The sequence below is a fragment of the Rhinoderma darwinii genome, chromosome 2 (genome assembly GCF_050947455.1).
Source record: "Rhinoderma darwinii isolate aRhiDar2 chromosome 2, aRhiDar2.hap1, whole genome shotgun sequence".
Taxonomy (NCBI): Eukaryota; Metazoa; Chordata; class Amphibia; order Anura; family Rhinodermatidae; genus Rhinoderma; species Rhinoderma darwinii.
Window position 1 is genome coordinate 429615798 of NC_134688.1, and position 27648 is coordinate 429643445.

Consider the following 27648-nt stretch of genomic DNA (forward strand, 5'->3'; position numbering starts at 1 on the left):
GGGCCCTATCTACAGGGAATACCACATGGGGCCCTATCTACAGGGACCGCCACAGGGGGCTCTAGCTACAGGGAACGCCACAGGGGTCTCTATCTACAGGAAACCCCACAGGGGGCCCTATCTACAGGGAACGCCACATGGGGCCCTATGTGGCGTTACCCTGTAGATAGGGCCCCCTGAGGCATTCCCTGTAGATAAGGGCCCCTATATGGGGGACACACTACAAAGAATGAAGAAAAAGAATGAACAATATTAGTAATGGGTGAAAATATAAAAAAAGATATGTTTTTTTTATATTTTTGAAAACATGGAATGAACAGATTTTCTTTGTAGTTAATGAGAAAATAAAAACAAATTCCATAGAAACAGATGTGTAAAAATGAACAGGATATAAGTGTAGTTTATAAGGGAATGACCACATATTCGATAGAAACAGATGCATAATTATTTTCCTGTGCTTGATAGACCTGAAATGAACACATTCCCTTATAAACTACACATATATCGTGTTCATTCCAGGTCTATCAAGCACAGGAATTTCCTAAGGCGTCTGTTTACATGGAATTTGTGTTTATTTCATCATTAACTACAAAGAAAATCTGTTCATGCCATGTCTACCAAACATAAAAAATTCAGTATGCCCTTTTTTATATTTTCTTCCCATTAGTAATAATGTTCATTCTTTTTCTTCATTCTTTTTAGTATGCTCCCCTATATAGTGCCCTGTAGTTGGTTACCTATAGTCTTCTGTACTTCTCGTTCCCTGTATAGTCCCCTATGTAGTGCCCTATAGTGCCCACAGTAGAAGGAAAAAAAACCAATTTTCTTACCTGTCCCGTTGCCGCGCCATCCTCCAGCGACGTCAGTCCTCCTCCATCGGAACGATGCAGCGGCGCGATGACTGCTTCATCACTAAAGCGCCGAATGGCGGTGTATCATGTGCTTCACCAGGGCAGCGTTAGTCAACTCAATTGTATCCGCGTCCTAAGGACGCGGATACAATTGAGTGCAGGGGACCGGTTCCGGCTTCCCGCTTCACCCGGTTCTGCGAACCAGCTGTCATTTTAACAGCCTGTTCGGGAGAACCGGGGCGAACCGGCCGGATCCCACCCCTGTGTAGAGTGCATCAGGTACATTTATTACAGAAAGAATGGATCTATAGGATTGCAAACCAATCTAAAGTGGGAAAAGAGTGGCAGGAAAAAAAAAATGTGTGTGGATAGAGTTTTGGGTTATATTAGAAGAAAAATGGAGATAGGCTTCTGAAATCTATATTTTCGTTCTATACTATTGACATGAATGATGAGACATTTATGTTTAATATTAATTTTAAATACAGGCTTTACTTGCTCTTTAATATAATTAGTGGTATAGGTGGTAATATTGATGTTAATCATAACTTATCCAGTATTAAAATATTCCTGGTTTAAGAAGTTGATATACTGGTCGATTATTATTTTTTCCCACGCCGAATGTGTCAGACTTTGTCAGCATGCACCAATTTTGACTGCACACTCTAGTGTAATAAAAATTCACTTAAAGGGCATGTGTCGCTAGAATTATTATTTTATTTTTTTTCAGTTAAACAATTAGGGTATGTTCACACTCAGGCGAAAACAGCTCCTGATTTTCAGACGTTTTTGTAGCAAGTCGCGTTTTTTGCTGCTTATTTTACGGATGTTATTGGAGCTGTTTTTCAATGGAGTCAATGAAAAACAGCTCCAAAAACGTCCCAAGAAGTGACATGCACTTCTTTTTCGCAGGCGTCTTTTTACGCACTGTATTTTGACCGCAACGCTTAAAATTAAGCCTCGTGGGAACAGAATACTGTAAAACCCATAGAAAGCAATGGGCAGATGTTTGTAGGCGTAATGGAGCCATTTTTTCAGGTGTAATTCGAGGCATAAAATGCCCGAATTACGTCTGAAAACACTACGTGTGAACATACCCTTAGTATATTACACATTGTTTTAATTTTTTTAATTTTTTCACAAGTCAGGAAATATAAATTAGATTCTAGTTTATAACATTTCCATGTGCTGGCCACTAGAGGGAGCAGTTCCCAAAATTGCAGCATGGTCACTGTGGTAAAGCAACCTCATTGATTTATGCTGCAAATTTGGGGTGGAAACACTCTCTCTAGTGTCCTCACACAATCCCCCCTCCCTTCTTCTGGCTAGTGCTAGGAGAGGCAGGGGTTTGAATGTCTTCAAACCTCCTATACAGTGTGCCGCCATTTTCTGAGCGACTGCACAGTGGTAGGAGGTTCTACAAATCATACACTAACATAAATTACCTGCTCCTGCCGCCGCCTCCGCTCGTCTAGCAAGTTCTTGCCGTCTACGCTCCTCTTTCTTGCGCCTTCGCTTTGTTGAACATATGGCCGGAAGCCGCGGCCGGAAGTCATCATCTTTCAGTCCGGCAGCGGCTTCTGTTCCACATGAAAATGGCGCCGGATTTCGTTCTACGAACGAGCTTCATTCTGGTCTGTGTAGGAACTGCGCATGCGCAGTTCACACACAGATTGTGCACGCTTCTGAGAATGGAACGGCTCCCGTGAGCATTCTCTATGGGGTTGTATGTGCCGTATTCTATCTCTGTATGTGTCGCTAATCGACACATACAGAGATGGAAAAAAAAATGGCAGCCCCCATAGAGAAGTAAAAGTATGAACACATTAAAAAGTAGAAAGTGACAACACAAATAAATAACATTTTTGTTTGCATTATATTAAAAGCAATATAATAAAAATATCATGACACCTTCCCTTTAAATTACACATTGTTTAAATCAAGTTTTTATGTTGAACATATTTTGACAAATTTTGATGGTTTATTTTTTTCCTACGTAATATTTTTTAAGTATATATATATATATATACACAGTGAAGGAAATAAGTATTTGATCCCTTGCTGATTTTGTAAGTTTGTCCACTATCAAAGACATGAACAGTCTAGAATTTTTAGGCTAGGTTAATTTTACCAGTGAGAGATAGATTATATTAAAAAAAAAACAAACAGAAAATTACATTGTCAAAATTATATATATTTATTTGCATTGTGCACAGAGAAATAAGTATTTGATCCCTTTGGCAAACAAGACTTAATACTCGGTGGCAGAACCCTTGTTGGCAAGCACAGCAGTCAGACGTTTTTTTCCAACGCGGTTTCAGCATCAAAAAACGTGCAAAAAAAACTCAGTGTGAACTGTCCCTTACTATGCATAGGGAGACATCGGTCAATCAGTGGAGAGTGGGCAGAGCTGGTGGAAATTTGGTATAGCTAGCAGCAGCTCATGAATACTCTGGACTCATCTCTGCCAACACTGTAAGTTCTTAGGCCCCATGCCCACTTCAGTTTTTTCCTTCAGGGTACTATCCGTTGTTGTCACGAATAGCACCCTGAACCCATTCATTTCAATGGGGCCATGTACACTTGCATTGTTTTAACGGAACCGTGCGGCCGTTCCGTCAAAAGTAGGGCAGGTCCTACTCCTGCCCGTTTTTGATGGAACAGTCTTGGCCTTCTCATTGAATTTGGTCCGTGAAACAACGGGCTGCACACGGAAGCCATCCGTGTGCAGCCCGTGTGTGACGGGACCGTCAATAACGGCCATTCAACGGCCGACAGAAGTGTGCATGAGGCTTTAGAAATGGCTTCACTTAAGCAAATAAGTGAAAAAATGCTGAAATCAGCATGTCTGTCATTATACTACTGGGGGCAGCATAATGTGCATGACAGGTTTCCTTTAACCAATGAGGTGATAATACACCAATGTGATGGTAACAAAATACATGGCACATTAAAGGGGTTCGCCTGGATATTTTTTTTTGCCTTAGGCCCAATGCACATGACCGTGCCTGCAATCACGGTCCGCGATTGCGGGCACGGCCGGACGCTGACTGACAGCTGCATTTTCGGGCCGTGCTCCCATACAAAGTATGGGAGCACGGCCCGCAAAATTCGAAAGAACGGACATGTTCCATAATTCCCGGAACATTTCCACGGCTCTGACACCCTTCCGTAGTGCTACGGAAAGGTGTCAGTGTTCAATGAAAGTGAATGGCTCCGTTTTTGCGGACCGTAATTGCGGTCCACAAAAACGGAGGTTTTTTACGGTCGTGTGCATGGGGCCTTAATGATGAAGAATAAGATCGCTTTTCAATTACTTTTTTAAAAAAAATAAAACATTGATGGTGGGGCTGTGATTGCTAAAAGTACCATAAATCCTAAAATCTGTGTCCCCATTTCCCCCGTTTCCAAAAAAGAGATGGTTGCAAATGTGTGGGCATGCTACATTTAAATATAAGAACATATGGATGTAATAGAGGCAGGTTTCAACTCAAAAAGGGGTGGCCTGCTCTATTAGCCAGAGTTGTGAACTGCAGCATAGAGCTTGACCCTGAATTAAAAGAATGGGCAACGGATTTCAATAAGTGTCAAGAAATGCTAATGTTGTTCTCACCACAATAACACACACAACCTACAAATATTTCTTAAATCATCTAGCTGGACAACCTACAAATCAGAGAACGAATCAAGAAAATGATCCACTGTTATATAAAAGCATTATCTTTATTAATCAATCACAATATACATCATATTATATAAATAGTGACAAAAAATTTCACTAGGGGATAATAGAGCAAGTCCTCCACGGACACATATTTAGAGACAGGAGTGTACACACACATGCAATGGCAGCATGTTACACAACAAGAACTGTGATCCAATAACAATAATAAGGCCCTGATGTCTGTTTAGCTTGTATGTCGGGAAAGCTATGGACACACTAAACATGTATACAGGGCTCCTTTAGCCGGACGGAGGCCAAAAGTATCCCTTTGGCCTCCGTCGGGCTGGTATACGTTGGTATACTTTTTTTTTAAGATAGAATAGCGAGCGTAGGAGACTACGATTTTCCATCTCCGCGGATCCCGCTAAAAACTTACTGTATATTGCGCAGAATACATTTTTTTAACATGGGAGTTTATAGGTGACAAATGACATTGAGTGTAACGTTTTATTGACTATGATCCGGTCCGTCAAGTTTCCTCCATGGTGTCTGTCATTTTACTGCATGCTGTGCTATTTTGTTCTCCTAGCTAAAGATGAGCGAATCAATTCTACACTATTTAACTTCAGTTTGAATCTACCAAAAGTTTTGGATTCTGTGAATTTTCAAAACTTTTGGGGTTTGTGGAGCACAAATGGAGGCAAAGTGGTGTCCATTGGTGAGCGCCGGCCACCATTTTACAGAATAGAAAAAGGATCACATGACCTCAGGAAGGCTTCCCTATGTATTGCAGGCATCCTTTCCAAAATCCATATATGTTGCGGTCATTTTGACATTACATAATGGCACCGCGTTAAAGAGCTTGATAAGGGTTGGATTTAACTTGGATACAGTCCTAGAAGACATCCGAGTCAGACACGAGTTTTCAGCGCAATTGGGACACTTTTGATATGCGACAAATTTAGTCAGACCGAAACAAATCAGACTGCCGATTTGACCAAATCGGACCCGAAATTAATTGTGGGAAATTCGCTCATCTCTTCTAAAGGAGCCTCCAATGCAAATACACAGCCACAATGAATTCAAAGTAGAGTCCTGTTATAATTGCATAGGGCCCAGAAAATAAGCAGGCCTATTACATAGACACGCTGTCAGCCGAGCTGAAACTGACGACTCGACTGAAAGCGGGTCCTGCGTATCTAACATACGGGATCCAGCTGTTATGGATCACATTTAAGTAATGAATTTACATTTGATCGATAACAGCTGGATCCTGTGTGCCAGAGACACGCAGGGCCCGCTTTCAGCCGAGCCGTCATTTCAGCTAAACTGACGGACTCGGCTTAGACAGAACAGTACAGCTTCTATGTATACAAGAAGTATAGAAGCTGTATCTTAAAAAGTCAAATAAATTTTTAATAAATGGGATGTGTAAAGTTGCCTTAAAAGCACTAAATACATTTATTTAATAAAAAAAATTGCTTGCAAAGGTGTACGTAATCTTTAACATTGTATAGTAACACCATATACTGCTTATAGATAAACAACCTGTGTATCACAGAAACAGAACGGAAAACCCTATTACAATATAGTATTAATCAGTGTAAACTGGGGCATTCCTTTATGTAATAAAAAATATAAAAATAGACACTGATATTACTAGGTTAAGCCATCAATGAGGGTTCCGACCACTATGACTCTGACGATCGCTACAACAAAGTTGAAGTAGTGCCGTAAAAGCGCTGTGTCTCCTGCCCGCTCTCCTCTGTTCGAGGCCACATGGTGGGCCAAATATAGTTAATTGTTGACCATGTGGCCTGCGGAGAAAGCCATGCGGAGCTGACAGGGTTGCTTTCCTAGCACTGCTGCCTCTTCATTCTAGTGATCTAAGGGGGTCACAACGGTCAACCCACCACCGATCGATCGCACATTGATGTCTCTTCTGGGACAACACTTATAATTCTCAATGTTTATTTTAATATGTTCAGACTCCTGATGAACAGAATAAAAAGAATAACCATGCCAAGTCTTCTTATAACTTAAATGGTACCCAAAAATATATATTGGGTAGAGTTCAGGACTTCAAAGAAATTTAAAGTCATCAACAAAAAAAAAGTGAGGATCACCATTTATGTAGATCCGAAAGTTCATGAATAAAACAAGACATGAATTATTGATTGCAGTTTTAGAGGGTGTTCTGACAGTGACCCCTGGATATCCCATCAGCAGAGCGTCCATAGTGAGCTGCCCTGGGTGTGAATGCAGACAGCAGCGCTAGGGTTCAGCTGTCTCTTACTCATGTTTCTGAATCAGAGCTGCATTCCCTTCCTCTCTCAGCCTCATTCACTGCTGCAATGTGAGCAGAGAGAATGGGGCAGGTTGCATGGAAAGGCTTGTTCCTGTCAGCCTTTGACTATAAGACTGAAAAATATGTCATTGCCAAGAACAAAAAGGTGGGGATTTTATTCCGTATTGTTCAGCTCTCCATTCTGGCTTATCTAGTGGGGTAAGAACTCATATCTCTCTACTGTATATCAATATACTGCATGGCTATGCTAATTGATACTGTATACGCTGCATGTAAGGTTTTTGTTATATGCTGGCTTGGTACTGTATATGTCAGTTGTAGCAAAATTGAGTATGTCATTTCGCATAACTTTTTGCAATATCACAATGTGTTATCAGTAGTCTTACATAGGACTGCCGGTAAGCCTACTACATAATCTTAAGTCAATATGATGCACAGGCAATGCAGCTCTAAAAAATGAAATGACACATTTAGCTCTGCTACATCAGTAATAAAGTGTACATTATATATGGCGTATTATATTCTGAAAGTCAGCTATACTATATCAGTAATGAAATGTTTACATTGTACATAAATAGTCTAGCGTCTTGTATCTATAAAAGTCTTCCTAGAATGCAGCAGCTGACACCATTGTACATCCCTATGGAAGTGACTGCTAAATCTCATATGTGTGAAGTTATTTTCTGGCAGATTTTACTACATTGATATGTTTTGCTTTGTGAACTGAGAACATTATTATAAATTGCAGAACACATCATGAGAAGAATCATTATCTGCGCTTGTGGTCTTATTTAGAAAAGATGTAGTCAGGCAATAAAAGGTATTTTCTCACTTGGAGATGTAATTAGCAATCTATGCTGCAACAATCGTACAATGGTAATAACAATACCGCATTAAGTCCACTTAGGAGCTGTTAATAGATTTCCTGCATGTTCAACTTTATTTTGTCGTTTGGCTCAGATAAGTGATAAAATAGCCAGGTTACCCTCAGGCCGAGTTCCCACGTGGCGTAAACGCTGCAGAATTTCTGCAATGGAATTCTGTGCGGAAATTCCGCAGCATTTACAGTAGCAGCAAAGTGAGTAGGATTTAGAAAATCTCATGCACACAATGCATAAAAAAAACGCAGTGAAAATGTTCATAAATTGACCTGTGGTGCGGATTTTAAAACCGCGGCATGTATATTTTTGCTGCATTTTTGTTGCTTTTCTGTTGTGGGTTTTCCCCATTGAATTTAATAGGGATCTAAAACCCGCAACAAATATCCCAAGTGTTTGGACTTTTGTGGCGAAATCGCAGTGAAAAATCGCAACTCAGAAAGATAAAAAAACGAGCGTTGTCATAGCGACGCTATCTTCTGTTTTTCTTCCAGACGGGCCTCCTGGAATGACTTTTCAACCCACTTGACTGCTGCAGCCAATCACTGGCTGCAGCGGTCACATGGGCTGCGGCGTCATCCCAAGAGGCCGGAGTGCAAGACAATGGAGGGATTACAACCAGGGTAAGTATGAACTTTTTTTTTCTAGCTCTGCTTTCCGCATCTGATTTTTTTTCAATGCACCACGATGTGGTGCAGTTTTTCGGACAGAATGTGGGAACCCGGCCTTATAGTTATTCACTAACTACAACCTCACCCTCTTGACATAAAACTCGTTAAACATGAATGGAACTGGGAGAAGTTATTTTTACTTCTCTTGAATATACTTACCTGTTTGGTGAGGTTCGCATAAAGCAAAACTCCATCAAAACTACAGGCTGTGATTGTGGGAAACATCATGTAACATTTTTTTAATTTTATTTTTATGCATTGAGCCTTTTCTCCAGTGTCAATGTGGAAAAATAACAAAAAAACACTACACCTTAAAGGGTAACTAAACTTTCAAAAAGCTTCTGACATGTCATAGTGACGTCAGAAGTTTTAATCGGTGGGGGTCCGAGCACCAAGACCCCCACTGTTCGCTAAAACTAAGCAGCAGAAGCACTTAGGTGAGCGCTAAGACGCTTAATTTCTGATCAGCTTTTTTCGGAAAGCTGAGCGATAGGTGTACAGGCCCATAGACTTTGTATTGAGTCCGTACACCAATTGCTAGGCTTTCCGAGAAATTCCACTCAGAAACAAAGCGGCTCAGTTCTCACAACGCCTGCCTTCAGCGGCCTGGCGCAGACAGACGCGATGGAGTGTTGTCATCACGACCTGTCTGCGCTGAGCTACACACAGCACAGACGGAGGAGACCCGTCGTGAAAACGGGCTAGGTAAGTATTTATTTTATTATTTTTTTAGGCACTATGAAGGCATTATACTGGGTGTGTTGGGCAGCTATGGGAGGCATTATAGTATGTGGGGGTAGATTTTTTCGTGCAGTTTAAGATGCCATAAAATATCTATGTGTGAAGTGGATGGCGGCTGGTGTGAACTGGAGCGGTCGCATGAGCTAAGTGCTCCTCGCAGCCCTGTGCTTTAAGCGGCTTACAGCGCTGACTTCTTGCGGCATCTTCTCTACTTTTCTACTGTACAACATGGGTCATTGTAGCAGTGGCAGTGGCAGGGAACTTACCTGTTTCTGGACGATTTTGGACGACAAGCTTACCTGTTTCTGGATGATTTAGGACGACGAGCGAGGTCTCCGGTACCCATTCTAAATAAGAGTCAACGGACTTCCGGGTGAGCCGGGTGAACCTCATTTTTAGATAGCGTACAGCTGCCCTCGATTGATTCAGATTCTATGAGATCTCTATCTGATCCTATAACTAGGCACAGAGGTTTCTAAGGCTGTCTCTTTACTTAAATCATTTAAAGCGCCCGGGCCTGACGGTTTTACAAATGAATATTATAAAAAGTTTTCCAATCTATTATCACCTCATTTAGTAGCGGTATTCAATAAAGCGGCAGTGGAGGAATCTTTCCCAGCAGAAATGCTCTTGGCAACTATTGTCGCTATCCCTAAACCTGGAAAGGATCCTGATACTCCAGCCAATTTTAGACCTATCTCTTTGTTAAATTCAGATGTTAAGATATTCTCTAATATTTTATCTGACAGGTTACTTCATGTCATTCCAGATATTATCTCCCCTGACCAGGTGGTCAGCTAGGAGACAGGCACCTGATGGTACCAGACGCTTTATTGATCTAATTCAATGGGTTGAGCAGAATAAAACTATCCCAAGGTTGCAAAGGGAATTGTCCCAATTTATTTCTAGACCAGGTTAAAAATTGGTGGCCGGCGAACGGTAAGCGCTGGGTGGGGATAGAGAGGTGTGCGGTGGGTACTTCCCTCATAGCCTGTTTGAACAAGGTTTCTTTCTCTGGGGCTTCTTTGTGGTTTCCTCTGTTGGGGATAAAGGCCTCCATCGAGGCGTGGTCTTATCTGCTTCGCTGCTGTACAGTGGATGAGGGTGGGTCATTGAAAGACATGCCCCTCAGGTACTTGTATTCTTTGTTAGATAATGTTAATATTGATGCCTGGGAGTACATGCACATGTGGTGGGAATGCCCAACTGTTTTTTCTCTCTGGTTGATCACCTTTCGACTCAACTCTAACATCCTGAAATCTAGTATAGTGGCTTCTCCTGGATTGGCCCTGTGTATCCCGGGGGTGGAACTTCTCCCTGACTCTGGGCGTATAGTTATGTCCCATGTCATCCTGGCTGCGAGGCTCATGACAGCGCGTAAATGGAAGCTGTCAGATCCTCTGACTAAGGGGGAATTAGCTAATCAGGTTTAGTTTTCTTATCTTATGGAGAAGTCGTGGGCTATTAAGACCCACTCGTTAGCTAAATTTGAAAGAGCCTGGAAACCATGGAGCGAATTTGCTCTAGCCCTAGATTTGACCTGAGCTCCATTTTTCCTCTCTGCTTGATTCTGTATGTAGGGTCGATATTCTATACTTGATGCTACTCTGTCCCTTGCCATATATATATGCTATATGTAGACTAGAGCTTCTCCTTTGCATATTTTCATTGATGCTTATGAATCCCTGTAATGTATGTCATGTATGTGTTATTTTCTGTTTACATGTTTTAGGGAGATCCTCATGTTGAGTATCCCCCCTTTTTGGTTTTGTTACTTTTCCAAAAATTCAATAAAAATTATATTGGGGAAAAAAAATAAATATCTATGTGTGAGGTTAACCTAAACCATACTTAAAGGGTAACTAAAGTTTCAACAAACTTCTGACATGCCATAGTGACATGTCAGTAGCACTGAGACCCCCACCGATCGCTAGAACGAAGCCGCAGAAGCGTTCGGGTGAGAAACAGATCCGCTTGGTTTCTGATCAGTTTTTCTCGGAAAGCCGATGTAGTGGTGTATGGACTCAGTAGAAAGTCTATAAGTACACCACTACACCGGCTTTCCCCAAAAAAATCAGATCAGAAACTAAGCGGCTCAGTGCTCACCCGAGCGCCTCTGCCACTTTGTTTTTGTTTTGGCTCGGACCCCCACCGATCGAAACTTCTGACATGTGACTATGACATGTCTGAAGTTTGTTGAAAGTTTAGTTACCCTTTAAGGATAAGTAAAATTATATTGCACATGTACAAATATTTGGTCGCACGACTCCAAATCTGCACAATACTATTACAACAGAGGCCCCTATGCAAAATCTTGGTTGCTATGCAAAACAATCATGTCACTCTGTCACTATGGTATGTCAGAAGTTTTTGGAAAATTTAGTTATCCTTTAAGTATGGTTTAGGCCAACCTCACACATAGATATTTTATGATGTTTTAAACTGCATGATAATAGGCATTTTAAAACTCCACAGTATTGTAAAATGTAACAGGGTTTTTTTTATGTCGTTTTTAGTGTCGTTTTGGGGCACTTTTTATTTAGGCCTTGTTCACAAGTGCAGATTTGCTGCAGATTTTCCATGGATTTTTTAAGCAAAAACTAGGAACAGAACCCAAAGCTAAGAAATATACAGAGGAAGGGCCTGGATTATCATTATGAGCTCTTGGAGCGCCAGCACCAGGCTTTGCTATGCTCTTGCCTCATCAGGGTCCCTAGGGATCCTTGCTGGCTCGGGAGACCCTCACATACAATTGACAGCACTAGAAAGACAAGGGAACCATCAGTTCCATTCCCTGACATTCAGCGCTTTTCTTGTGATGTAGGCGGCGCAATGATGTCATCGCACCGCCTGCATCATTCTGCTTGAGCAGGTCAAGTCAGAAAAGACCAGGGCTGCATCGCTGAAGGACAGCGTGGGAGCGGAGACAGGTTAGTATGCTTGTTGCAGCATGGGGTACTATTTACAGTTGGCACTATGGCACTATCTACAGATCGCACTGTGGCATTTCCTATAGGGGGGCCCTTTGTGTGAAACGATATTCAGGGGGCTCTGTGTGTGGAACTATCTACAGTGGGTCCTGTGTGTGGCACTATCTGCAGGGGGCCCTGTGTGCGGCACTATCTACAGGGGCTATCTACAAGGGGCCCAATGTGTGGCACTTTATTTTCAGCGGGCCCTGTGTGTGGCGCTTTATTTTCATGGGGCCCAGTATGTGACACAATTGTATTTATGGTCAGAGTGTGTGGCACCATGAAGATTTTGTCTTAGTTTGTAGATCTGGAAAAGCGAGGAACATGTTTTACATGCAAATTTGGAAGTCCGTGGAAGTCAAGGGTTTAGAAGGTGCCAGGGGCTCTGTGAGGAAGCAGGGACAGGGCAGACAGGGCACTGTATGATTGTGGCAGAGGCTCTGTGGGAAGGTGATGAGTCAGAAGGTGCTAAGGGCTCTGTGAGGGAGCAGGGATCGGGAAGACAGAAGGTGACAGGCCACTGTTAGGGGAGGGGGACAGAAGCAGATGCAAGGCCGTTTTTTGGGAGGTTGGGGGTCAGAAGGTGCCAGGAGCTCTGTGAGGTTGTGGGAAAGGGGAGACAGAAGTAGACGGACTCTGTTAAGGGAGGGGGACAAAAACAGGTAGTGGGGGCTTTGCGGGGGTCAAGGCATCAAAAAGTGCCAGGGAGCATGGACAGGGTACACAGAAGGAGATGGCTCTGTGGTGAGACGAGTGGTCAAAGAAGCCAGGGGCTCTGTGGGGAGCGAGAGGTCAGAAATTGCAAGGGTCTCTGTCCTACCCTAACTTATACGTACTCAGTCTACAAAACAAACATAGAAAGACAGGTTGGAAAAACAAACAATTTACATTACATATTGATCTTCACATAAGTCACACGTTTTCTTAAAGAACACTTCCTGCTTTCATTTAATTGTTCTCTTCTGGTAAAAAGGTTGTCCCACGATAATCACTTTTTTACTATTATCACTTGTCAATCAAATAGGTCATAAAAGTAAGTCACCTGGGGATCTGATCTCTAGGACAACCACCATAACTGTGAATTAGTGGCCCAAATCCCCATTCTTGGCCAGAAAGCAGGACCAGCATGCACCCGTCTTCATCAAAGAGATGAATAGAAGTGTTGGAAACAGTAGTTTCCATCTGAACCTCTTTAAACCTTTGAGGACCAGGCCAAAAAAAAATTCACAACTTAATAATTTTTTGTTTGACATAGCTGTATGAGGCTTTGTTTTTTGCAGGATAAGTTGTAATTTTTTGGTACATAGGCATCAGCATTTATATTCATTCTTATTTTTGCAAAATGGCAGAAAAAAAGCAATTGTGTTCCGATATAATGAATGTTGTTTTTTCAAGACCTTAACTGTATGTTTATTATATTGCGTGTGCGTGAACCACTTTATTTCTATTTATTTGATTAAATTGGTGAAAACTAAAAAAAGTTACAAAAAAGGCAATTCCGTTGCAGTATTTTTTAACGTGATACATGAGCACTATAATTGATTATAGAAATTTGTTGCACAGGTTGTTATGGTTGTGAGAATACCAAATATGTTTATAGTATTTTATGTTTTGAGACTTTTAATAAAGCAAATTTATTGTAAAAATGCGCATTTGTGGATTTTTCTTTTTTAAATTTTTTTTTAACCTTACTTATTTATTTTTATTTATTTAATTTATTTTAATCCCATAGGGGGAATTTTTATGGATTTTTATATAGTGGTGTTCTGGAATACACCGATAAGCCATAACATTGAAACCACTGATACGTAAAGTGAATGACATCGATTACAAAGTGAATGACTCGTTACAATGGCGCCTGCCAAGGGGTGAAATATATTAGGCAGCAAGTAAACAGCCAGTTCTTGACGTTGATGTGTTGGTAGCAGGAAAAGTCGGCAAGTGTAAGGAACTGAGCAGCTTTGACAAGGGCCAAATTGCGATGGATAGGAAACTGGGTCAGATCATCTCCAAAAAGGCATGTCTTGTGGAGTGTTCCGGGTTTGCAGCGATTAGTACCTATCACATGACAGGGTCATGGGCACCCATGCCTCATTGATGCACGTGGGAAATTAAGTCTAGCCCATGTTGTCTGATCCCACTGAAGAGTCACAGTATCACAAATTGCTGAAAAAGTTAATGCTGGCTATGATAGAAAGGTGTCAGAACACACAGTGCATGTATGGCGTTATCTGCAGGTGGACTGTTTGGCGTTATCTACAGGGGGGACTGTATGGCGTTATCTACAGGGGGGACTGTGTATGGCGTTCTCTACAGAGGGGGCTGTATGGCGTTATCTGCAGGTGGACTGTTTGGCGTTATCTACAGGGGGGACTGTATGGCGTTATCTACAGGGGGGACTGTGTATGGCGTTCTCTACAGAGGGGGCTGTATGGCGTTATCTACAGGGGGACTGTATGGCGTTATCTACAGAGGGGGCTGTATGGCGTTATCTACAGGGGGACTGTATGGCGTTATCTAGAGAGGGGGCTGTATGGCATTATCTACAGGGGGGACTGTATGGAGTTATCTACAGGGGGGACTGTATGGCGTTATCTACAGGGGGACTGTATGGCGTTATCTACAGGGGGGACTGTATGGCGTTATCTACAGGGGGTCTGTATGGCGTTCCCTATAGCCCCCCTGTAGGGAACGCCATACAGCCCCCCCTGTAGGGAACGCTATACAGCCCCCCTGTAGGGAACGCTATACAGCCCCCCCTGTAGGGAATGCCATACAGCCCCCCCTGTAGGGAACGCTATACAGCCCCCCCTGTAGGGAACGCTATACAGCCCCCCTGTAGGGAACGCTATACAGCCCCCCCCTGTAGGGAACGCCATACAGCGTCCCCAACCCCCAAAAAAAATGTGACCTACAGTGTGAAAAGACATGTATCCCCTCTCCACAGGATAGGGGATACATGTGTGATCGCTGGCATTGATAGGGAGACGGAAAGTCCCCCGAAGTTCTCCATGACTAACCACTGACTTCCGGCGTCTGCGCAGCTCAATAAAAATGAAAGGAGCGCTGGTCACGCATGCGCACAAGCGCGACCGGCGCTCCATTCATTTCTACGGAGCTGCCGACACAGACCCCGGAAGTCCGAGGTTTGTGATGGAGAACTTCAGGGGACTTTCAGTCCCCCGTTCTCCCTATCGCTGCCAGCGATCACACATGTATCCCCTGTCCTGTGGAGAGGGGTTACATGTCTTTTGCTTAATGGCAGAGCGGGGAGATACCTCCCTGCTCTGCCGTAGTCGTGTTCAGTGGCGTCCCGCTGTAGCAGCCATAGCGGCTGCTAGCGGAGCCTCCGGCCATGGTGGGGGCCCGTGCCGGCGGGCGACACGGGCCCCCTCATGCCGCGGGCCCCGTAGCAGCCGCTACGGCTGCTATAGCGGTAGTTACGCCATGGCTGAACGGTATGTGCCAGAAAATTAGCCTGACTAAAAGCACACAGGCAGCAGTTAGGGCATACCTAAGTATGCCTTAACAATGGGGAATACAGATAGCCCTGGGATCTTTCAATGCAGCCTAGACTATCTGCCTATAGGTATGGGTCCAGATCACGCTACAGGAATTTCCTGTGACACGATCAAAGGGGTCAGTCTATCCCTTTATATGATGTGATCAGCATTGATTGCGGGCGGCATATAAAGGCTTAAAGGGAATGTGTCGCTAGAATTTATTTATTTTTCCCAGTTAAACAGTTAGTATTTAAGTGATTAAACATTGTTTTAATTTTTTTAATTTTTTCACAAGTCAGGAAATATTATAAATTAGATTCTAATTTATAACATTCCCATGTGCTGGTCACTAGAGGGAGCAATTCCCAAAATTGCAGCATTGCAATGTGGTAAAGCAACCTCATTGCTTTATGCTGCAAATTTGGTGTAGACACACTCGCTCTAGTGAGCTCACACAATCCCCCCTCCCTTATCCTGGCTAGTGCCAGGAGGAGGTGGTTGAATCTTCTAATCCTCCTACACTGTGCATTCCCTCAGAAAATGGCGGCACACAATGTAGGAGGATTAGATACAGTGGTAATCAGACAGTATAACACAAACATAATACACACATCACATACACAAACATAACTTACCTGCTCCTGCCGCCGCTGCTGCCTCCGATCCTACTCCTCGCGTCTTCGCTGCCTGGAACATATGTCCGGAAGCCGCGACCGGAAGTAGTCATCTTACTGTCTGGCCGCGGCTTCCGGTTCACATGAAAATGGCGCCGGATGTCGCTCTGCCGAAGACCTTCCTTTTGGACTGAGTGGGAGCGGCGCATGCGCCGTTCCCATACAGGCGGCGTACACTATAGTGAATGGAACGGCTCCCGTTCGCATTCTCTATGGGGATGTATGTGGCGTATTCCATCTCTGTATGTGTCGTTAATCGACACATACAGAGATGAAAAAAAAAATGGCAGCCCCCATAGTGAAGTAAAAGTAAGAAAAAAAAAAAAAGTAAAACACAAATAAATAAAAAAAATTTAATAACATACTAAAAGCAAATTTATATAAAAAAATATAATTTTCGCGACAACTTCCCTTTAAAACAACAGAAATCAGTGCATGCGCAATCAGCAAGATGAGTATGCTCGCCATGGTGTGGCAACTACCTACAGCTCATGATAAGCATACTCAAAATTAGTTGGCAAGTGGTTAAGTTGTTAGAATTTTTATTTAGTCATTTCTTAGGCCCTATTCACCTCACATTTAAGAGACATGCCTTGCCGGACGTCTTTTTTGGATAAAAACGAGGATTGGCCCTTAATACAATGAAAATTTCCATAGATGATCTACCATATGTTATGTGAAAGGGGCCTGTTATATATGTTGGATACTAATTAATATGGCTGCCTATACAGGTCTTATACCTAAGTCACTCAGTTTACCGAAGCTCCTGAATGGCAAATCCCATGTGATTACACAACCAGGTAGATTTTATATTTGGGAGGCCAGCTAAGCTTTGTGATAGCCCCTCATGGATCTGTATTAATGGCTGTATTCATTGGTGATCATGTTAAAAAGAGGATCTGTCACCAGTTTATCACTTCCCTATCTCCTACCTAATCTAGTAGGCACTTTTATGCTGATAACTCCTGTGCTTTTTTGTGGTTTTTTTTAAAACGATTATTATTTTCAAAGTTATGTTCTATTTTAGACTTATGCTAATTTTGTCTTAATGGCCAACTGGGCGGTTATTTTCTTTTTACCATGTGGTCACTGTGTAGAAAGAAGTGATAAACTGGTGACAGAGCCTCTTTAACAAAAGATAATACACAATCACACAACCATTTAATTTACTGGTGATCAGTGTTCCCTATAAGCTGCGTGGGTGCACGGCCGTGCACCTTGCACGGATGCAGTGGCGACACTAGCACCGGAGAGGGCTCCGGCAGGGGCGTAGCTAGGGGGGGCAGGCGGGGCATGTGCCCCGGGCGCAACTACAAGGGAAGGAAGGGTGCGCCAACCAGGTGAGTGGAGGCATGTGCCACCCATTGCCGTTAAGTTTATTTAAAATTTGGGGCAGCGCAGGGGACAGGAGCGGGAGCTGTGTGTGTAATGCACGATGTTCTCGTGCACAGGCAGAGTGTGTGTGCTCCGGATGACTGCTTTATACATCACATGTGACGTCATATAATGCAGCCGGCCATACACTCTGCCTATGAGGAGAACACCTTTGAAGTGTTCGGCCCCAACTATTTACCTAGCAGACAGGCTGGGAGGATGGAGGAAGAGAGGGCTGGGGAGGAGCAGTCTTACACACAGCTCTCCTCCTGCCTGCAACGTGTGACCGCTGACAACATGAAGATCCCTCCACGGAGCTCCGGACTGATAAGTACAGCTGTATATGTGCAAGTAGGGGGAGCTGTCAGTGTTATGTGTGTGTGTGTGTGTGGCTGGGGGGGGGTGGGTTCTTTATAAATCGTTTTTGTTTAGGAGGGGGGACTTGGCTGTAAATATTATGTGTGGGGTGAGGGGATTCTGTATAAATTGTTTTAGTGGGTAGGACGGATTTGACTGTATGGCCTCATGCACACTTCCGTCGGCCATTGAACGGCCAATAATGATGGTTCAGTGAATCACGGACCGCACACGGATGGCTTCCGTGTGCAGTCCGTAGTTTCATGGACCAAATCAATGCAAAGGTCGAGACTGTTCTGTCAAAAACGGGCAGGAGTAGGACCTGCCCTATTTTTGAGGGAACGGCCGCACGGTTCCGTTAAAACAACGGAAGTGTGCATGGCCCCATTGAAATGAATGTGTCAGGGTGCTATCAGATCAAACAATGGATAGCACCCTGATGAAAAAAACTGTAGTGGGCATGAGGCCTAAGGCCTCAGGCACACATCCGTTGCTATTTATACGTCTGCATATCACGGATCCGCGAAACAAGGACTGCACATAGAACTATACTGCTGGTAAAATGTACAAATGGTTTTATGCTCGAGTTACATTTAAAAAAAAGTGAAGAAAAAAAAGTTACACCTTATTGATTGGTAGAGAAATCAAACATGGTGAGTGGGAAGGAGATGTCGGGAAAGAGTTTCGGGGGGGGGCGCCAAACTGAATCTTTGCCGCGGGTACAGGAGATCCTAGCTACGCCTCTGGGCTCCGATGCTAGCGACAGCCACATTCACTTGTATATGCGTCCTCAGGATGCACATACAAATCAATACTATAAGCTGCAGGTCACATTGGGCCAGCAGCCTATAAGGCACAGATAGTCGCGCAGGCTGGTGTGATGACGTCACATCATCACGCCGGTCTGCGCATGCGACCCGCCGGAGAGGCAGTGTAACGGGAACTATCGCGGGAATGGGGCAAGGTAAGTACAACTTTTTTTGGAGCTGTGTGGTAATATACAGGGGAGGGGGGCTGTGTAGCGCTATATACAAGGGGAGGAGGGGGGCTGTGTAGCACTATATACAGGGGGGAATTGCTGTGTAGCTCTATATACAAGGGGAGGCGGGCTGTGAAGCACTATATACACAAGGGGAGGAGGGGCTGTGTAGCACCATTTACAAGGGGAGGGGGCTGTGTAGCACTATATACACAAGGGGAGGAGGGGGCTATGTAGCACTATATACAAGGGGAGGAGGCTGTGTAGCACTATACACAAGGGGAGGAGGGCTCTGTAGCACTATAAACACAAGGGGAGGAGGGGGGCTGTGTAGCACTATATATACAAGGGGAGGAGGGGGCTGTGTAGCACTATATACAAGGGGAGGGGGGTTGTGTAGCACTATATACAAGGGGAGGGGGCTGTGTAGCACTATATACAAGGGGAAAGGGCGGCTGTGTAGCACTATATACAAGGGAGAGGGTGGTTGTGTACCACTATATACAAGGGGAGAGGGGGCTGTGTAGAACTATATACAAGGGGAGAGGGGGGCTGTGTAGCACTATACACAAGGGGAGGAGGGTTGTGTAGCACTATAAACACAAGGGGAGGAGGGGGGCTGTGTAGCACTATATACAAGGGGAGGGGGGCTGTGTAGCACTATATTCAAGGGGAGAGGGCTGCGTAGCACTATATACAAGGGGAGGGGGGCTGTGTAGCACTATATACAAGGAGAGGGGGGCTGTGTAGTACTATATACAAGGGGAGAGGGGGCTTTGTAGCACTATATATACAAGGGGAGGAGGGGCTGTGTAGCACTATATACAAGGGGAGGGGGGCTGTGTAGCACTATATACAAGGGGAGAGGGGGATGTTTAGCACCATATACAAGGGGAGGGGGCTGTGTAGCACTATATATACAAGGGGAGGAGGGGGCTGTGTAGCACTATATACAAGGGGAGGGGGCTGTGTAGCACTATATACAAGGGGAGAGGGGGATGTTTAGCACTATATACAAGGGGAGGGGGCTGTGTAGCACTATATACAAGGGGAGAGGGCGGCTGTGTAGCACTATATACAAAGGAGAGGGTGGCTGTGTACCACTATATACAAGGGGAGAGGGGGCTGTGTAGCACTATATGCAAGGGGAGAGGGGGGCTGTGTATCACTATATACAGGGAGGATTTCTATGTGCCACTATATACAAGGGAGCTGTATGGCACTATATATACAAGGGGGCTGTGTGTGGCACTATCTACAGGGGGGCTGTGTGGCACTATCTACAGGGGACTGTGTGGCAGTATCTACAGCGGGGCTGTGTGGCAGTATCTACAGGGGGGTCTGTGTGGCACTATCTACAGGGGGTCTGTGTGGCACTATCTACAGGGGGTCGTGTGGCACTATCTACAGGGGGCTGTGTGGCACTATCTACAGGGGGCTGTGTGGCACTATCTACAGGGGGCTGTGTGGCACTATCTACAGGGGGCTGTGTGACACTATCTACAGGGGGCTGTGTGGCACTATCTACAGGGGGTCTGTGTGGCAGTATTTACAGGGGGTCCGTATGGCACTATCTACAGGGGTCTGTGTGGCCCTATCTACAGGGGTCTGTGTGGCACTATAGGGGGCTGTATGGCAGTATCTATAGGGGGGCTGTGTGGCAGTATCTACAGGGGGTCTGTGTGGCACTATCTATAGGGGCAGTGTGGCAGTATCTACAGGGCGTCTGTGTGGCGCTATCTAGAAGGCATCTGCGTATGGTGCTATCTACAGGGGGCCGTGTGTGATGCTATCTACAGGGGGTGACGCTATCTACAGGGGGATGTGTGTGGCGCTATCTACAGTGGGGGTGGCGTTATCTACAGGGGGATGTGTGTGACGCTATCTACAGGGGCAGTGTGACGCATTCGACAGGGGCTGTGTGGTGCTATCTATAAGGACAGTGGTATAATGAGGAATTCTTTCATTGGTGCCTATAATTGGTGTTTATAACTGTCTATTTTACTGCTGTACTTGTAATAATATAGTATTATAAAAGTAATTTAAAACTCATTTAAAATACGTTTACTTATTCTCTTATTTAGTCGCTATATTAGCATTTACTGGGGGTATTACTTTTGGTCATCAGATCGCCCAACATTGATGGAGACTTGCCCTGCTCCCTAACTGTCCCGCTCAGGAGCTGCCAAGACTTAGAGGGAACATTGCTGGTGATCAGTGTTGAACCGTGGTTCCTTGGACGCACCAGAGGAAATTATTCAGAGGGACCACACACCATCTATACATAACATGTATGCCTCCACTTTTAATTTTAACAGATCCTGGGCCCACAGGAGGATCCTTTGGTGCTTGCTGGGCCAGTCCGACCCTGCTGGTGATTGCTTTTTTGCTATAATACGTTTTTTGTTGTGGGAAACGTTGTTAAAGGGTAACTAAATGTTCAATAAACTTCTGACATGTTATAGTGACATGTCATAAGTTCGGTGGCGGTCCGAGCACTAAGACCCCCCACCGATCGCTAAAATAAAATGGCAGAAGAGCTCAGGTGAGCGATGAGCCGCTTCGTCTCTGATGGGCTTTTCTCGGGAAGCCTAACAAGTGTGTACGGGCTCAATAGAAAGTCTATGAGACCATACACCATCTGCTCAGCTTTCCGAGAAAAGCCGATCAGAAATAAAGCAGCTCAGTGCTCACCCGTGCGCTTCTGCTGCTTCGTTTTAGTGATCGGTGGGGTCTCAGTGCTCAGACCCCCAGCGATCAAAACTTCTGACATGTCACTATGACATGTCAGAAGTTTTTTGAACATTTAGTTACCCTTTAAACATTCATTAAAATATTAATAGTAACTAGATGTTAGTGACCTGACTGTCCTATTTTCTGCCTATTTGTACCTTTCAACTCTGTATGTGCTAAAACACCGTGTTCAGTTACATTCCCTTCCTTTTGACTTTTTGATGCAGTTGCTGATGGTATGCGGTATATTTATATCATTGTGCCAAGGATAGATCAGGGTGATTAAAGGACAGAATAAGGGTATAATAATACTACGGATAAGATTGCTGAATGAAGATATCACTTGCAATACTTCCACAGATGCAATAACAGAGCCCATCACACTAATGATTAATTCATTAAGGCGTTGTGGGATTAGCTGGAGTACTGTAACAGATTAATTAACATGACTCAGTATAAATGGATTTGTGACATAGTAGTGACTCTTGAACTTGTGGTTTGGGAAATCCTTTACAGAAGAAGTGCCAACTTGAAAGCCAAGCATAGGTTCACTAATTCACTTGAGATGTGACAAGAACTCTGATATCTTCTCATAAGCAGCAAGTAAAGGGCACACCATGCCGCAAGTACAGGTGACACAAGGTTTTTATTTGCCTGACCTGTACTTGTCATGGAGCCAAAAACCGCATTACAATACTGCGGCAATTACAGCAGCACGGCCGCATGGCGTACGGACACCTTTACTGCAATATTAAAAGGATTTTCCAATTTTATGTGAATACAGCTTAATAATTGTATAATGAAAAGTACTGCAACTTTGTTATATACTTTGTGCATTCATTCCTCAGGTTTTTTAAGATCTCTGTACAATGACAGTGAATGAAAACATTCTTGTTTACAGCACCTGGACAATCCCTATACTTTTCACAGCTGAGTTTTCTACCATTGTATCCAGTCTGTGCAATCCTATTTGAGCGACATTGTCTGGACTCCAGGTTGATACATTATACCTATACTGATACATTGTACCAAACTATCAGGACAGGACAGAGGTTTGTGATGCTGATGTATTTAGCTCACAGAGGTTTGCCTAGATAGGATACAATTATATGAAACCCCCAGTTGTGAGGAATATTGGGTCTGTATGGTTTTTAGCTTCTGGACGGAAAAACAAATGTTTTCATTTACTGACAGCAGAGTTTTTAAAAATGGTCAAGAATTTCAAAGCACAAATAACTGGTTATATTGGACCAATTAACTGTATACAGAACAATTACCTGAATATTTATGACAAGTTCAAGATGGTTGAGAGACTGCACGGGTACAGGCACTACCAAAAATCAATAACAAAGGTGGGGTGCTACATGTGTGCCAGAAAAGCACAAACTACTAAATATCGAGGAACACATTATGAACAATATTTATTCATGCGATACAAAAAAGCAAAAAGAACCTTCCCATGCATATCGCTGCCCCAAGTGCAGCTTCGTCAGGGGTAAAGAAATGAACTAAATGTATCTCCTATTTATATCAGTAACAAAAAGAACATCTAATTAATACAAGTAAAGACACATGTTCAGGTAATAACCTGGTTACCTCCTCCCAGAATCCATGTCAGTTGGAGCTCGGAGAGCTGAAAGTTGTTCTTACTGCAGCCTCATTTATACTATTTTATATACTACTCGTACTTTTTCATATTCTATGGTATCTTGATGTCACATTGTACATATGTACACCCATCTTTATTGTGAGGGGGGTTTTGCATTGACACTTTATCTTGCACATTATTCCAACTTTTATTATTATTTTAGGATAGGCATATTTTGGAATATATACTTAGTTCTTCTCTCTGCTCATTTGCTAGTTTAAGGCCCCATGCACACGGCCTTGCCCGTAATCATGGGCCGCGATTGCGGGCGCAGACAGCCGCCCGCATTTTTGGCCAAGATAGGACATGCGGTACACTTCTACGGCCCAGACACCTTCTAGTAAACAAACGGGAAGGTGTCCGTGGACACTAGAAGTGAATGGGTCCTTAATTGCGGACCATAATTGCGGTCCGCGATTATGGATGATTTTTATGGTCGTGTGAATGGGGCCTTATCATTGGCACTTATTGCACTAGTACTACTAGTTTTATATTATTATTATTATGCTACATACACAGACCTGTGTTACTCTATTATTGGTGTAACTTTATTAATGCATCTTGTTCTACTATCCTTACGTGTATCACTTGTATTAGACTGATATTTGTATACATTTTCTATATCTTATCATGGGTGTTTGCTGCCGTTTGCCCTGTGATATATTGCGCATGGACCTGTTCCTTGTCCGGTTTTAGATGTTTTTATTATTTTTTCTTTTTATATCACATAAATAAATTCTTATTCTTATTCATAATGTGCTTCTCAATATTTAGTAAATTTCAAGATGGTTGACCTAGTATGCAAATCATTCCGAAACAACGCAGCAACAAATTTTATGACTTACTAAATTTTATCTGCCACTTATACTCTTTGAAAGTTGCCACTGTTTAGTATGGTGCACTGCTTTGCCAAATAGGCATCCACTATGTCATTTTATGAGGGCTTGTTCACACGTAAGGGAATTGCAGATGGAAAAATACGCAGCAAAATGCAGTAGCAGCAAAGTGGGTATGATTGAACAAATGTTATCCACACGCTGCGGAAAAATTCAGCCCAGATATTCTGCTGCAGTGCGTAATTTTAGTTCTGCAGCATGTCAATTATTGGTGCGGAAAGTGAACTGATTTCCTGCATTTTTCTGCTGAAAATTTGTGAAAATTTGTGAAACCTTGTGATCTTCAGAATATCACTTACTGAGCCAGTCTTAGTACTGGCTTCACCTTAAAGAGGCTCTGTCACCAGATTTTGCAACCCCTATCTGCTATTGCAGCAGATAGGCGCTGCAATGTAGATTACAGTAACGTTTTTATTTTTAAAAAACAAGCATTTTTGGCCAAGTTATGACCATTTTTGTAGTTATGCAAATGAGGCTTGCAAAAGTCCAAGTGGGTGTGTTTAAAAGTAAAAGTCCAAGTGGGCGTGTATTATGTGCGTACATCGGGGCGTGTTTACTACTTTTACTAGCTGGGTGTTCTGATGAGACGTATCATCCACTTCTCTTCAGAACACCCAGCTTCTGCCAGATCACGCTGTGACGTCACTCACAGGTCCTGCATCGTGTCAGACGAGCGAGGACACCGGCACCAGAGGCTACAGTTGATTCTGCAGCAGAATCAGCGTTTGCAGGTAAGTCGATGTAGCTACTTACCTGCAAACGCTGATGCTGCTGCAGAATCAACTGTAGCCTCTGGTGCCGGTGTCCTCGCTCGTCTGACACGATGCAGGACCTGTGAGTGACGTCACAGCGTGATCTCTCGAGAACACACTGTGTCTGCACTGCCAGTAGCTGGGCGTTCTGAAGAGAAGTGGATGATACTTCTCATCAGAATGCCCAGCTAGTAAAAGTATTAAAAACGCCCCGATGTACGCACATAATACACGCCCACTTGGACTTTTACTTTTAAACACACCCACTTGGACTTTTGCAAGCCTCATTTGCATAACTACAAAAATGGTCATAACTTGGCCAAAAATGCTCGTTTTTTAAAAATAAAAACGTTACTGTAATCTACATTGCAGCGCCGATCTGCTGCAATAGCAGATAGGGGTTGCAAAATCTGGTGACAGAGCCTCTTTAAGAGAGTTTCTTGCTCTATATGACCGAGCCTGTCCATGCATTACATGGGCAGCCCATTTATGTCAATTAGAATTATTTTAAGCATTATTTTCCTTTCCCCTACCAGGTTCCCCTACAGATTATATCTGATTCCTAGTGGTCCCAGTAGCAAGATACTCTGTGATACACTTACTGTTGGGCGAACCATCTAACAAAAATAGATTGTTTGTTGCATACAACCTTTTAAAGATTGGTGAACTCATCGGCTTGGCGTGTAAAAAAATTATCTTTGGTTGCCAGGGGGAGATCACAATGCTATCACACACAGACAGGTAGAGCAGTTAGTAGGACATTGACTTTGGAGGTGCAGTGTGAGCCACCATCCATGTGCATGAACTGAATGAACCAGAGTCACATTTACATACAGTAGGCATGTGCCTTTAGGTGACCCTGACCCCCTTATAGCATGACTCCACTTAGAAATTACTGTGTTCACCAAATATTAAGCTTTTGCCATGGATTATGGACCTAACCCACCTGCCTGAAATAGGAGATAACACAAGAATATCAGGTTCTCCATGTCACCAAGCCTATGTGAAAGCACCACGCCTGTATCGTGAACATATTTCTCTTCAGGGCCAAATATAGGTGTGTGTGACTCTTAGATGACAGAGTTATGTGGGGCCCTTTACACCCATGCAATGTTTTATTATATATTTGGTTATAGCCCTATACAGGGCTCACATGGAGAAAAAATACTAAGGAAACTGGAGAATACCTTTAATATTTGTAGCATAAACAAATCTATATCATAAGTTATGTTTCCAGCTTTCGCCATACAATGCATCAATATAGTGTTAATTTCAGTTACTAGAAAGCTAATATATATTATCTGTAGTCTGCTGCCTGCTTATGATACTGTATACAGCTGAGCTCGTAGGCAGAAAAGGACGTCAATATACATTTGTTTTCTGAATGCTGATGCTGCCGTTTTTTATTGGTATACAAAAGTATCTACTGTACATCAAAAGCAGACAGCAGCATAGTTTATTTGATATCTTGTTTCACATAAGTGATGTTTATGCTGCCTGATATTTCCTGCTTGTATTTTTATTAAAAGCAATGGATTTGATCATTCTATTTTATATAAATCAAATATACACATCCAGGACTAGCAAGTTACACCTTTTAGAACAAGCACAGTCCTGTTCTGCTCCTTGAAGGTGACCCTGGTCCTAATCCCTGCGCCTCCAGCAAGCTCACTGCTCAATGGTTGCCAGAGGGAGCACCCAATATTAATACATACAGCCAGGTGGGCTATTAGGACACTGACTTTAGAGGCCAGAAGTGCAGTATAAGCCATAAACTAATTGAACGGTTTGTAGTTCACGTAGCGGATGTAATTTTGCAGCAAGAGGAAAGGGGAATCCAATGTGCACAGGCTGAGTGCTGCAGCCATTATGAAAAAAATGGTGCGGCCCATGGTCCTTTCAGAGCAAGGGGGATCCAGCTTTGAAATCTAGAGGGATGGATGATAGTGACTCGCAACACATGCCAATTTTGCTTTGTTTGGTCATGTCCCCGACCACTTCCCTGAATAGATAAGCCACACTGTCAATACGAAAATAAAAGTGGATCACAGAAACATTTAATCACACAGTCAGGGACAGGAGTACACTTTCTCTTTCAGCCAGGGACAAGTATAGGCTCCCACTATACAAAGACCAATATAACAAATAATATCGCCATATAGTGGTCAGATACCAGTTCTAGACAGGGGGTCTGCAGTGTATTTTTATGCTGCAGACTATACAAGTGAATACGGTACTGATCACACACAGTCACAAGCAGAATACATAACAATTGAATCCAGTGACTCCCAGGTGACGTCTTCTCTGATTGGAGTCATACACTTTTCTTTTCTTCTACCTCCGACTCAGGCCACTGTGATCGTGACAACTGCTGAGTTTGCTGCCCAGACATTTTTGGCCCCTAACTTCTGCAGCCTACCCCACCCTCTATAGCAACACAATTTTAGACTCCAAACCAGACCCATAAATAAATTCATACATCAAACCCCTAAATAAATTCAGACCTCAGACCAGACCCTTAAATTGATTCAGACACCAGTGCAGGCCCTTACATTACTCCAGACCAGAATAGTACATTTCTTCAGACTCCAAGTTATGGAATCACCGGTTGAGCAATTTCCAGGGTGTAAGTTTATGGAATTGCTAG

At 43.4% G+C, this 27648-nt stretch overlaps 1 protein-coding gene across 2 annotated transcripts in view; it reads left to right on the forward strand.

Moving 5' to 3' along the window:
* The first annotated feature begins 6878 nt into the window (after positions 1–6878).
* P2RX5 (purinergic receptor P2X 5) overlaps positions 6879–27648 on the forward strand; it is a 68262-nt gene continuing 47492 nt past the window's right edge. For both annotated transcript variants that reach the window (XM_075850872.1, XM_075850874.1), the window contains exon 1: positions 6879–7021. In XM_075850872.1, the coding sequence (XP_075706987.1) occupies positions 6885–7021 (137 nt within the window). In that variant the 5' untranslated portion in view covers positions 6879–6884. The remainder of the gene's footprint in view (positions 7022–27648) is intronic.